This window comes from Eucyclogobius newberryi, unplaced genomic scaffold (assembly GCF_026437365.1).
Source record: "Eucyclogobius newberryi isolate DKJ021-1_F unplaced genomic scaffold, fEucNew1.0.hap1 SCAF_2, whole genome shotgun sequence".
NCBI lineage: Eukaryota > Metazoa > Chordata > Actinopteri > Gobiiformes > Gobiidae > Eucyclogobius > Eucyclogobius newberryi.
This window is the reverse complement of record NW_027315834.1, coordinates 37515257-37529362: the sequence shown is the minus strand read 5'-3', so window position 1 is coordinate 37529362 and position 14106 is coordinate 37515257. Positions and strand designations below refer to the sequence as shown.

Below are 14106 nucleotides of genomic sequence, written 5' to 3'. Positions count from 1 at the left end.
AGACATTATTTAGGATAGTTTATTCAAGGGAAAATATAGATTTCTCTTTTCACAAACACCTTCACTACAGGTCCGCTGTCGGGCGACACAAACGCTACACAAAATAATAAAATATATATGAAAACGCTTAAACAAGCTTTGTACAAAACACATAAATGCATCACAAATCCACCCAGGCTTTTCGAAGGGTCACAACACGACACACGATCACTTGAGATGACAGAAAAAGGCATAAGGTTCCTATTCAACTTATGGCATATGTACGTTTCATTCACACATTTAACAATACATACACTGGTAAATTACAGTTTGCTCTCATTGCCAACACACACACACACACACACACACACACAGACACAAAAGGAGTGTCCGCTAAAATCATCAAAAGTGTGTAGGCGAATGCACCAAACTATAACTAGTAGCTTACAAAACAGAGCCAGCTAACCAGCAACAAGCTCATGATACAAGTTTACAAAAAATACACAAAATTTAATACAAAATAATACTGTTTACAAAGGAGATGCCCTCAAAAACAGGGATTGCCACAGTCTAGGACACATTTGTATTCCACCGATGTACCAGGAGTGTTGTACTTGCATGACGTGCCTTGGACAATACACGGTCAAAGTGCACATGGAGGAAATAAAGTTGGAGGCACTGATATCACAAATGATACGTTTTATGCGCACGTTGACATAAACTGCTTGATATTTAGCATTCCGGTATACATTTTGCATCTCTCTAAGCTAAAATAAGTCAAATCTTACTCGTTTGTGTAGAAATGATAGCGGTTATGCACTGACAAGGCATTATTTTATCAGAAAAATGGGCAAAACAACAGATAAAATGTGTTACTTTGCCCTTTTTTTCCTCTTTAGCTTATTTTTGCCCGTGGGGTTTTTGTTTCGCTTATATTAACTTTGTACAGCAAAATAGTTTGTTGTGCAGAGCTTGTCAAGCGCGTTTGCAGCTGGAGATTTTGAACACTTCAACTGCCGCACAACAACTTATCTTTTCAACAAACGGACTCAAAAACATTCTTATTTGAGGAAACGAATGCAACGAGTTCAACTGTGCGCGAGCCCAAAGTTCTCATCAGTGATAAATGTGAGCGTTCCTATTGTTCATCTGGTTTTCTACAACTGTTTACATTGATTTGATTCTATTTCAATGTTGTTGTTTTTTCTTTTTTTCGCAGAGTTGTAGACCTTTACATTTGCAGCAGGTCGTTCACGTTTCACTTGCTGTAGAAAATATGGCCACGTTGTCACACTAAAGCCGCTGGAAACCAAACGGGTCAAGAACGCCTCTTCCTCAAGACGTTCTCGACACAGAGCGATCGCGGGCGGTGTTCTGTCTCGAGCAGAAGAGTCCGATCGAGGGCCGTCTCCTTGCGTAAGTGCCGATGACGGAGCTCGTGTACAAAAAGCATCTCGTGACACCTACGAATAATACAGTCTTCCCTCGTCAAATCTTGCGTCCGGGGGGAAAAAGAAAGTTCGATTCCCGCAGAAACACAAGACGTTGAAGGGTTTTTACAGACGCTTGGCACTGATTGACTTCCACAGTAGTTCATCTCCGTCCATAATATCTTGATGGCGTTAGCTGCACGTCGGGTTTCGTGCCGGTCCAAAGTTTAACGTCCTTTGGCTTTGGGAATGACACGCTCGGCAAGTGACTATGTGTGATTGGCAGTTATGTACACTCTGCAGTGCGAAGGCGGTCGAGCTGGCTTAGGATCGGTTTTCCCTGTGCAGAAGAGACGATCTGAAGAGAAACAGAACAAATACGTTGTCATTGGTGCGTAGTGAGTGAAGTTTGAACCATCTTTACTTCACAAAGTTCAAGCAACATCGACGTGTGCGTGATCATAAACAGCTGTGTGAACGCGTTTTGCTCTCATTTCCCTCCTCCCCTTTCAAAATAAAACAACACATGCTACACGTAGTAATATATAGAAATAAATAAATAAAAAAAACACGATAGCAAAGCCTATGGTATTGTTTAGTACATACTGCATACGTGATGTGGTCAAATGTTCATTTAAGTTGCCTTTATACGTCTACATTTATATGATGTGCTGCTTTAGAGATTGTTGGGATGTCACAATTTGGAATCAGGATTGTGGGAAAAATGTATATAATAAATATTGTATAGTACTAGTATTGTAGATTGTGTATTGTTAAATGTCTTTATTGCCACAATTAATGAATAATCTGACTTTGGTATGAAGGATTATATTTTATTCTCTTTTTCTCTGATCCTTCTGTTGAAAACTCGACCCAGCGATTAAGATCTGACCCAACATACGGGTAATCTTGGCCCCAGCATTTACTTCTAATAAATTGCTGAATTCACTACTATTATGTATTTAATTTGTATTGTGTTTTATTGTGATGAACGGGTGCAATTTATAATATTTATTTTATACTTGTGAATTAGACCGTAGCGTTGCTTGAGCATGATTTGTGCTTTATAAATACATTACTCTTGCCTTTTTACTCTTGAATTCCTAAAATTACAATTACATTTGTATTTTGTTTGGGAATATAAGGCTAAATATCCTTCACGTGGCAAATAAAAATGTGAAAACCTCATACCTTAGTGATCTCCTGCTGTCCTTCTCCATGTGGTTCTCGGGCCCTTCACTTTCATACGAAGCCAAATGCAGCTCTGTCGAGACGAATGAACATTTAACCCTCTATTTTGGCCTAAAAGTTCAAAGTCAAATGTTTTTTTTGTACTGACCATCTTCACTGAAGACGGGAGTGGTGACCAGGTACTGCAGGACGCGCCTGTCTCGTTCAAACGGACAAACCACCTGACGCCAGACCAGGAACTCGCTCACCTGCTTGGCCAGCTCCCAGAGTTTCTGTCCAGAGAGAGGAACACGCTTATTTATGAGGGAAACGGAAATGAAACCCACTAAACAATGCGTGTGCGTTCACATTCACCACATCAAAATTGGGACTAAATCATGACTAAATCCCAAAACTAAACCTGGACTAAACAAGGACTGGAAAAGGACCAAACCAAGTCCACATCAGGACCAAATAGCTACACGGCGTTTAGTATAAGTCAATCTTATTAACAGCAGGTCATAGTTACCTTTTTCATCTTCACACATTGTTTTCTATTTCATATTGTGTATCTGTACGTTTTATTTTGCTTGTACAAATATGTATATTGGTTCATTTATTAGACAAAAATGCTGGTATTCTTATCATTTTGTTATTATCTTTTTATTAATTACGGTTGTGTATTCGAGTAATTTACCTTGTGTCACAATGAAGGTTTTTGAGCAACAAACAAAATAAATATAAGGCTGAAAGTAACAACTTTAAGCCTTACATTTATTTTGTCGGAGCCTTGAGCAGTCGATTAATCTCGAAATTTGACCCGAGTTTGACATCTTCATATGAGTTTATTTACAACTTCATCGTGTTTCCCCTTTTAAAACTGTAATTTTGCACATTTCTACTGTCCTTTTGAGGTACATTTCTACTGTCCTTTTGAGGTACATTTCTACTGTCCTTTTGAGGTACACTTCTACTGTCCTTTTGAGGTACACTTCTTCTGTCCTTTTGAGGTACACTTCTACTGTTCTTTTGAGGTACACTTCTACTGTCCTTTTGAGGTACACTTCTACTGTCCTTTTGAGGTACACTTCTACTGTCCTTTTGAGGTACACTTCTTCTGTCCTTTTGAGGTACACTTCTACTGTCCTTTTGAGGTACACTTCTACTGTTCTTTTGAGGTACACTTCTACTGTTCTTTTGAGGTACACTTCTACTGTCCTTTTGAGGTACACTTCTTCTGTCCTTTTGAGGTACACTTCTTCTGTCCTTTTGAGGTACACTTCTGCTCTGGCTTCATGATTAAACCTCTCAGCACATGTTCTGAGTCTGTGTGTGGAGCGGAAAACAACAAGTAGTTGGCGATTTAACTCAATATTAGATTTGTTGTGATGAATAAATAGTTAAGATAAGATATTCCTTTATTGTCCCACATGGGGAAATTTCATTGGTGCAACGCAGGTAGATTCAGCCATTACTAAAACCAAACACTGTTACAATATATAATATATAATAAATATTGCAGGTACTATATATATAATAGTACCTGCAATATTTTCACGGCAACTTTCTCAAATGCACACACTGTAAATTTTAAGGCAATTAAATACAGTTGCACAGGACATTTCTCAAGCCATATATGTTCCTACCACAAGGGGGCGCCATCGTTTAGAATTCCCTATATAAATTCAGTGAGAAAACTTTACTCTGACCACTTACATAACAATAAAAGCAGAAGAGAGACCGACTTTTATGGTTCCAAAGTGGACTCACCTCGAAGTTGATGTGTCCGTTCTGCAATCTGCTGGCACAGCCTTCGTTCAGGAAGTAGATGTCTTTGATGAGCAGGCTGAAGAACGGAATCACGATCTGAAACCCCAAGACAACGAAGACTTTTTGAGTCCGTGTTCCTCGTGACATTAAGACGACCAGAGCATGACCCGAACGTGCTGACCTTTTCCTGGCTGCTGTGCGCCGTCTCCGACCGCTGGGTGGCGCCGCGGAGCGCAGTGCGGTAGTTGCTGAAGTTGCTGGACGGATCCATTTGATGCTGTGGGATCGGACGAAATGTTTCACGTTTAATCTAATCATCTCTTTCTTTCAGATCTCTAAAAGCCACACTGTGTATAAGGGACGCAACAGTGACTGAAATATTGAGAGGAACTTTACATCGAAGAAATAAATGTCATGAAGCACTTTTAAATTTAGATTCTTTGGAATATGACAGTGCCGTTTCACCCGCAAACCCTTCCAAAGCAGATAAAAGATCAGATCATTTCAACAATTCTGTTCAATTCCTCTCCAAAATATCGCAGCGGGAGATTTGCATATTGTTACATCTCTACTGTGTAACATTTCAGGCATAAATAGACTCAAATAAAAGCCGTCATTTCTCGTTTTTTTCCTGCATTTGGCGACGAGCAGATGCGTTTAGAGTTACGAGTAAGCTCTATGAAGAGAAAACCCCGCTCACAGAACATGTTTGAGTCCGTTTGAGCCGTAACGGAAACCAAGACGTTGCATTTGAGTCTTATTTGTCGGCTGAAATGTCACGCAGTGTGGCTTTAAGTACATTTACAGACCGTGCACTGACCTCGAGTATGTCAAATTTATCGGTGTTGACTTTACTCCAGGTTTTCTTCAGGCGCGAGACGGGGCTCATGTTCATCCCAGCTACGGAGAAAGACGACATCGTTTGAATACTTTTCAAGATTGCGGGCAAATGAACGAGCGCCTTTAGTGCGTTTATCATCGTTTCATCTCGACTCACTGATGATCGCCATGAGGGAGTTGAAGTTGCCGATGTTGAAGCACTCTTGAGCCACGTCGATGAAGAACTCGATGATGCGCGCCCGCTGTTTCTTTTTCGCCGGCTGTAATCGGAAACAAAAGAGCTGGTCAGTGGGTTTCGGCCTCGGTTTTGGGGGTTGAAAAGCTGGAGATGATTCTGAGCGTGAGGCGGCCGGGCTTCATCGTACCATACAAATCTCCGTGGCGACCAGGTAACTGAGCCGGTTGAACCAGTTGACGTAGGCCTCCAGGTTGTTGGTTTTGCGCTTGCGGAAGAAGCCCTGAAATAGACGGGAGACATGAGTAAAACATCACATTTACTGACATTTCAAACTCAGTTACGGAACAAAGGAACAGGCTTGATTCTCAATACGGATTTCAATACCACAACAATTAGAAATGCTTTTTTTTTTCAGACAGCAGACCGCTATTTTCAAGACAAATGACAGTACTTTCCTTATGCTACCATGTGGTCTTATAGTAGGTGTATTATTGCATCTTTGCAAATGGTAAATATATGGCTACTACTACTACCACCACTACTACCACCACTACTACTACTGCTGCTGCTGCTGCTGCTGCTGCTGCTGCTGCTGCTGCTGCTGCTGCTGCTGCTGCTACTGCTACTGCTCTCTCTGGCTCTACAGATTATATCAAAGCTTGTTCTTTTGTAACAATGTCTTTAAACTTTTATTTGAGTCTTGAAATACACATTACTTTTCTCCTCTCTCCTCCCCCCCTCCTCCTCCTCTCTCCTCCTCCCTCCTCCTCGTCCTCCCTCCTCCTCCCTCCCTCCTCCTCCTCCTCCTCCCTCCTCCTCGTCCTCCCTCCTTCTCCTCCTCCTCCTCCTCCTCCCTCCTCCTCCTCCTCCCTCCTCCTCCTCCTCCTCCTCCTCCCTCCCTCCTCCTCCTCCTCCTCCCTCCTCCTCGTCCTCCCTCCTCCTCCTCCTCACAGTAGCCCTGCAGTGGAGTTGGGCATGATCTATCTTGCTTTTCCATCTCATTTACATACGCACAGGTCTGTTTTTGCAAGCCTCAGCTGTCGGGCTCGCTCTGCTTGACTTGGGAGACTTTTATAAACACCATCGGTGGGCTCAGTATAAATAAACTTGACTGGGCAGTTATGATGTAATCATGGAGATTCATGGCTCTATTAAAAGCTTACAGAACACCGCAGCCCACTCCACTTCCCGCGCATCACTTGTGGACCCCTTTGACACTTTTAAACACCGTGGATCTTACATAACCGCCCGGACTTCTTGCTAAAGCGAACTCCCCACAGCTCTTACAGAGGAGGCGCAGCAGCTGACGCACAGGAACACTTAGGGGCCTCTAAGGGCCCCTCACACACTGACGACATGAACATGATGGGGCTTTGATATGGTGCTTGATAAATGTGCAAAAGCTCCATTTAAATGTGACGAAGCAAATGATTTTGTTTTAATATCATTGAGGTATCAAGCCTCAATTGTGTTTGAAACTGTAATATGTCTGATTCAATTGTGCTGTCAGGGTTATCAGTAATTATGATCAAAGACGCCACAATATAATATGATATATAAAGAGTTTTACAAGCAAAAATATATGATTTAACTGGTAGCAAATAACTGTATTTATGGTAGACTTATAACTAACTGACTTATTAGGTTACACAGCAAACATTTTTTAATAATATGTAGTTAATCAAACAAATCTGTAAATAAAAGCTCTATATTATATGGTAAGATACAATATAAACTTTTAAAACAGTTTGTTTTTCTTAAATTGCAGTATTTCTCCTGCTTTTACACTCTTTCCTTCTTGACCACGTAAGTCGCGTGGTCTTATGCAATGATCTAATTCTGTGTTCGGAGATAGTTTAGTTTCATCACAAGATAAACCCCAGAGTTAATCCCTCTCAATGGACAGTGACCGGTCTAATCCTTTGTGTAGAGGAAAAACACCACGTCTCGCTCGGCTAAGAATACGATTATGCAACGGCCCATGAACGCACCTTCTGGTTCTCGAGAGGGTCTTTCATGGCAAACGTCTGAATGAACTCCTCCGGCCCGATGAAACTCAGCCTGTCCTGAAAGAGAAAAACCAAACGCAGAGTACCGTGAGTGACAACGGAGTAATAACGGCTGAGTGTAGCGAAACAGAAACATGAAAGCGACCGCGCAAACGGGTTACGAGAAGAATCACAGTAAAGATAAAAGTGATTGGGCATGATTTAACAAAAGCTGTAAACGTCGGAGCCAACAGCCATGGGAACTTTACACGCCTTCCTCGCTCTACAAAAATAAAGCCAGCTAAATGTAGCTGCACTAATTAAAAACCCTCGTAAAACGCGGCCGCGCACGAGTGCTTGACAGCAAAGTAGAGGGGGGGAAGACGCAAAAACAAAACATCGCAAACTGGATTAGAAAGCGTCTCCGTGTGAAGTGGGTCCTCACCAGCTCGATGTGCGTGAGCTGCTGCGCCAGGACGAAGGGGTCGTCGCACGCGCTCAGTACGTCGCTCCTCTGACCCGCGGCCTGCTTGGACTTCAGCGAGGTCGGGCGCTCCTGGGCCACGCTGTTGAGGGCCGTCACCGCCTCCTCGTACTGCCCCAGGGCGGACAGGCGCTTGATGAGCCGCTGCGTCATCTGCTGCATGGCTCTCCAAGAATACTGTGGGGTGGGGATGAGAGACGATGTTCACATTTTGGCGTGGAAAGAAGAGAATGATCTTAGCATCAGAATCTACTGCAGTTATGTTTCTGTGCTACTGCTCGCGTGTTGCTTGTTCTCCCTGGTACAAGTTGCTGCTTAACTGTCAGATTGCAGATTTGCTGAGCTGGTTTATGGTTCATATCTCTGTAATTACTGGGCCTGTCCACATGAAACGCCAACTAGCCCAAAGTTCAGCATCTGCTCTGTCTACAGAAATAGGCTAAACCAAAAATACATTTTCATGAAAGCTTGAGAAAGTGGTGTCAGTGTTCAAGCCTAAAACGTGACTGTTGTTGTTCGAAAGGAAGTTTAAAGAGCCAGTCTCTAAACAGATAATGATTCTAACAGATAATGATTCAACATGTGTCGATCTTAAGTTTGGATATTTCTTTCAAAAACAGTAAATCTCTAAAAGAGTTATAATAGCATAGCTATGGTTAAGATGCCAACTTTGATTCATTTAGTTTGAGAGTGTTTGGAGACCACAGTGTTGATGAGGGAACAGTAAAACCTGGTGAAAAGCTCGGTTTAGTGGAGTATCAGATGTTGTGGGTCATAACCTCTTCATCCTTCTTAGAATATGTATGACTCTAACCTCGTCCCCTCTGGCCACGTGGTTGGTCATGTCTTTGAGACACCTCATCATCCGCTCGTCTCTGAAGTCGTACGGAAACGTCTCGGTCCACTCGGTGAGGAGCTGCACCAGCTTCGGCGCCACCTCCCGGAAACGGATCTAAAAGACATCATAAACAAGACGTCGGACGGTGAGTCACGTGACGCTCGGCTTTACACGCCATTTAGCACACTGTAAAAGACGTCATATTCAATAAAGGCATCAGGGTTGAACTTACACCTCATCACTTTATTATTCAGCAGAAATGGATGAACGCAGTCATTAGTTAAAGGCATTTTATATTATAATTTCTGGTTGTTTTTTCAATTCAACATTAGAGAGTATTGTTTAAACTTCAGCTGTGAGACTATAGTAAAATAGGCTATAACAAGGACTAGAAAACAAGAAAAGTGTCACCTGTTCAATCTAAATGACATTGCAAGTGTTTCTTGAACAGTTTGAATGGTACTGTCAAGTTTGATTTGTTTGTTTTTTTACATTTGGGACATAAATTAACCTAAGGGGCCAGCAAAGTCTTTTTTTAACACCTTTTCTTTCACCGCCCTCCAGTCGCCCACTTTAAAATCTACAAAACAAGCCTCTCTTTTAAAAAAAATGTTGAACTTGTTGAGCTTGCCACGAGAACCTTCATGGAATAGTTGAAAAAAGCAAACAGATCTATTTGTGCGGCCGTGGGCGTGAGTGCGTGTGGGTGGCGGGCAGAATCAGTGAAAGAGCGCGGTTAATTATCAAGCCCTGAGAGCACTTGTGGATCCACGCACTCCCTTATCCTGGCGGTGGGGGCCGAGCAGCGGCGTTACCTTATCGAGCAGCGCGTCGCCCGATCGCTGCTGCTCCACGCAGAGGTGACACACGCGGGTCATCAGCTCGTACGGGTGCAGGAAGAGGCGCGAGCTGAGCAGGAAGGTGAAAACGTAGGATCTCTGAGAAGCAGAATAATGGAGTTAGTTATGTCGTCGTCGTCGGCCGTCTACAAATACTGTTTTTACTTGAATGTGATTCTCAAGCCAGACAATAGCACTCTTATGAATGGAATACTGATTTTTTTCAAACATTATCAACCACATAAAGGATGAATGCTTCTAGATAGAAAATATTTAAGTGTATATTTGATGAAAATCTGACATGTTTTGGCTTTTTTGACGTTTAGATTTTTTGTTGTGTTTTAGAGTTTATTGTCTGTATTCTAGATTATGATCATTTAAATATTAGAGTCAATTAGTCATACTTAGCAGCACTGAATTTACTCAAACGTTTTCGTTTTAGTGAGCAAGAATCAAGCTTTTAAAAAAAAGAAATATATTTTTCCTTAATTTAAAAAAAACAAAGTTCCTTTCTGGTTTTATATGCAGCTGGGTTAAGTCAATATGTAAAACGTTTCCTCAAACTCTGCACAGACATCTTAAAAGAAAAAAAAAAAAACACATTTGGACGGATCTTGAAAATAGATACATTTGACAGTGATTTGACAAAATGGGACTTTTATTTTGGATTTTGGGCGCCTTAGCACTCTATTCTTTGGATGTTTTTGTTTTTTAATTTTGAAAGATTGAAAAGATTAACATAAAGACAGGATACAGAATACACTTAGAAATGGTGTATGCTTGGTTTTGTGTCAGTTAAACCAAAAATAATCCTGTTTTAGACCAGGTTTAGATCTGATGAAATCTTTGAGAATCACAGCTTTAGATCTTAGAAAAATCGTCTTAAAGTAATAGTAAACCGTAAACATCCGTTGTCACACACTCACATCTGGATAATAGTCCACGGTGGGCACCAGGTGTTGAATCAGTGCCTCCAGCGACGCCGACACCAGGCTGTTGTCATGGTAACACATCTCCCCATAGCTGGCGACGACCCCCCCGTGCCCGTACACCCTGCTCTTCGGCGGCTTGTCCGAGTTGTTGTGGGACGACTGCTCGCTGCCGCTGCTGCTGCTCCGGTACGAGCCGCGTCCGTGACATGAGGCCGTGCCGCCGCCGCCGTGTTGCCTGGGACTGTGCGGCGACACGCAGCCGTTGTTGTAGTGGTGCTTGTTGGTGTTGGTGGCGGCGCCGCCCGTTGTGGGGGGCGACAGAGAAGCGCTGCGGTACGACGTGTGGGGGATGTCGTACGGGTTCTCGGCGGCCACGTAGGCGCAGTTGTAGATGTTTTCCTGGGTTTTGGTGCTGGGTTTGGGCGCCGTGTTGCTGCGGTACGGGCTGTGCGGCTGCGGGTGGTGGTGGTTGTTGTTGCTGCTGTTGCTGGTGTAGGAGTTGAACTTTCCCGCGTACGGAGTGGTGGGAGGCATGGTGACCTGTGGAGGACACGGAGATGTCATGGGTTCGGGCGCAGCGAGAACATCGGCGTGACCATGAAGCTATGCAACTAGGATTTTATAGAGTTCACAGGCTGCAACTGTTTTTGTCAAGAGAATCAAGATCATATTAAAGTTTCATATTAAAGTTTCTTTGTGGAGGTCTGTGATGGCTTAATTTCCAACATTAAGTTCTAAATCCTGACACACATTTAAAGTAGGGATGTAACAATGTCTAAATCTATTTCACCGAACAATATGATCACAAAGTGCATTTCATGGTACAATGTTCTGAAGAGGCAGAATTGTAGATAGTATTTTAACTTTTCCTTTTAAAACGCCCTAACATGCCTTTGGTAAGAACAATTCCTGTCATATTCCAAAGATTTAAAATATACAACTGTTTAAAAATTGCTACGGCTTTACGTTGTTTCCACTTTAATGGAGCAAAGGATCATGATTTATGTAGTTCCATCGATAAAACAATACATTTAGGTAAAGAATGTTGGAATTGTGAGACTTTTGATGATGCAGTATCATAATATTTCACTTATTGTTACATTCCTAGTTATGGGGTGATACAGATTGATTAAAAACTGCATTTGATACTAATAATCGTAAAACACCTGCATTTTGGTGAAATAAACTTGGGGCGAAAACCAAACCAGGAAGAAATGTCAGGCCTCAAGAAAACTAAAAAAACAAACTTTACATTTGCTTTAATTTATTAAGTTTTGGTTATCGATCAGACCAAGCGGTTTTAACCTATTTTAACTCCCCAATTCACACCTCAGTTACAGTCTCCAGTCTCAGACAAGGCTCTTCTTGTTTGGATGTGTTACTTATCACGCAGTCTGCAACGCCACCAGCTACAAATCGGTACTTTACCCAAGTCATACAACATTACACTTGACTATCTCACAGTATTACGCAGCATTACACTGTGTACTCTCCAAATCCACTCTAAGGCATACACAACATGGACTTCCTCTAGAACAATTTGTTCCCACAGCATGAATATCTTTATGAATATCTAAGTTATTACTTGTTTAGATATAGGCCTACTTTATATCAGATTGTTTGTATATTTTACTTGTGCTGTGTGTTGAAATGTGGTATCCACATACTTATTTTATACAATTTTAACGGCTAGAGAAAGATAATTTTTGAATTTTTTGTCTTATTCAAGCAATTTTTGGCTAACTCTTTTTACAGAAAGGTTGATGATGATGATGAAATGATGAAACATAACAAAACTACTAGATCCAGCTAAATATTTTACATTTATATCACTTTATCTAACAATTAGATGAGTTATTTATCTAAATTGAGATCATATCATGAATGCTGTTTTGACAAAATGTAAAGTTTGATGCATTGTTTATTGTAAAAACTGCTTCAAAAAATGCTTTTAATAAATAATTGCAAATTTCAACATCACCCAGCCCCCTTTATAATATACATGTTCTGCAGTGATAGTAGTTTATCATATGCTGTTATGTGCAGTGCACTGACTAAGCCACAATCTGGGAGCGTGAGACCCCAAACAAACAGCCACATGTTGTGAAAATACGTGTCGATACCGGCGCACAAATGTGTCACTGCGCCTAATCACATAATGGTACCCTTCCTCTTTTCCTCCTTCACTTTGAGCTCTTTAATGACACCCCTTGTCATATTGACTTTCCCTTTTACGCCGACAATACTCCCGACAACGAGCGCGCGGTGCCTGGTTTATGGGCGCATCTGTCGTCTGGTGGACACTTGTTTTGCACAGAAGAGACAAGGTGGGGCGACAGATGGGCGAGCCTCCGAACGCCACTGTTTTTTAGCCTTAATGATGTAGATAATTGGATCTGAGGGAAAGCCGATACGAGATCACAACCAAAGCATGCTTCAACACCGGAGCCACCTTTATCCTGCTACTGTTGTCTGCCTGTTAACCACATGCCAGCGTAAGTCGAGCCAGGCGCCCCTCGCTCCCCCAACAGCACACACACACCGCTGATGTCTGCACCCCATAAAAAGTGTAAAGTTTATTTTGTGTTGTAGTTTTTAAATGTAGGCAGCAGTTATTCACAAAAAATAGAATGTCTAGTATTGTTTGTATGGGGGGAAGACAATTTGAAGGCTGCAAAAGGAGCCGAGTGAAAATAAAAAATGTAATCTTACAAACAGAGAGTAATATACAAAAAAAATTGCCAATATTGTGAATGTTGTCATGGAGATGTGCAACATTTGATTATCAAGTAAAAATGCTACAAAAGGAGCTGATTCAAAATAGAAATGAATAAGGTTAAGCTGTAAACTTACTCAAATAGGGGTAAAAGATGATATTTCTGCACTTTTGTCTGACATTTAAACCTCAACTAATACTTTTAATGACATGTTTAACACATTCTGTTGGATTGACATAATATTGCCTCAATATTGCTCCAAAAAGAAGTCTATTCACATCCGTGCTCCCTTTGAACCTCAAGGTATGATTTAGCACATTTCTGAGGGATTTCCGTAATATAATCACTGGGATAATCCCAAAAGAAACTGGGATGTTCATTGTTGTCCATATCGCCCACACCCGGCCGGATAAGACATGTTCTTTTCTTGTGGGATTCTAATCTACTTTAATCAAATCAATTTACGTCAGAACTGATCCCCTGATATTAAACCCGTAATTAAAAGTTTACAACATCCCTTTTTTTTCTCCACATTCTTTACTTTTAATCAGATCTTTTTGTGGCATTTTTCAAATATCTTCAAAACAACGGCCACAATATTATCAAAATCTTGATTATTGCTCTAGTCTCGACTGTAATTTTGTTGTTTGTTAAGTTTTGGAGCCAAAAAGTCCACATTTCAAAGCATTGTAACCGACCCATCTTTGCTCTGATTTACCAAAAGCTCCATTATCAGCGAAGGCAACTCCTGCTCGGGCCCACAAGGAGCCAGCCGCCGTCGACTTTTGTCTATCCATTACAGCCCCGACAGAGCGAGTGCCAACATCTCTTAGCACACGCACACAAACACGCGCCTTGTCCGCCGCGGCGCCAAACCCAATGCCAGAATTTCATCCGAATGCACGTCTGGCCTGAACAAGTGACGCGCACAGATGTATACC

At 41.7% G+C, this 14106-nt stretch overlaps 1 protein-coding gene across 1 annotated transcript; it reads right to left on the bottom strand.

The window, feature by feature from the left end:
* Window positions 1–3: 3 nt before the first annotated feature.
* Window positions 4–10989, bottom strand: LOC140368269 (ras-GEF domain-containing family member 1B-B-like). Its single transcript, XM_072455236.1, has 13 exons — window positions 10443–10989; window positions 9493–9615; window positions 8654–8791; window positions 7801–8016; window positions 7359–7433; window positions 5555–5647; window positions 5347–5449; window positions 5170–5249; window positions 4531–4626; window positions 4350–4445; window positions 2749–2872; window positions 2601–2673; window positions 4–1767 (listed from the first exon to the last, which is right to left on the bottom strand). The coding sequence occupies exons 1-13, from the start codon at window positions 10980–10982 to the stop codon at window positions 1734–1736; spliced, it is 1791 nt and encodes a 596-aa protein (XP_072311337.1). The 5' UTR covers window positions 10983–10989; the 3' UTR covers window positions 4–1733.
* Window positions 10990–14106: the final 3117 nt, after the last annotated feature.

What these genes read in the sequence shown, in the direction of transcription:
- LOC140368269 (XM_072455236.1), bottom strand. Translation starts at nt 10,982, where the DNA reads ATGCCTCCCACCACTCCGTACGCGGGAAAGTTCAACTCCTACACCAGC. An exon ending in ACGTGGCCAGAGGGGACGAG is followed by an intron (nt 8,017 to 8,653) that starts GTTAGAGTCATA and finishes CCCACCCCACAG; the next exon opens with TATTCTTGGAGAGCCATGCA. An exon ending in ATAAATTTGACATACTCGAG is followed by an intron (nt 4,627 to 5,169) that starts GTCAGTGCACGG and finishes CCGATCCCACAG; the next exon opens with CATCAAATGGATCCGTCCAG.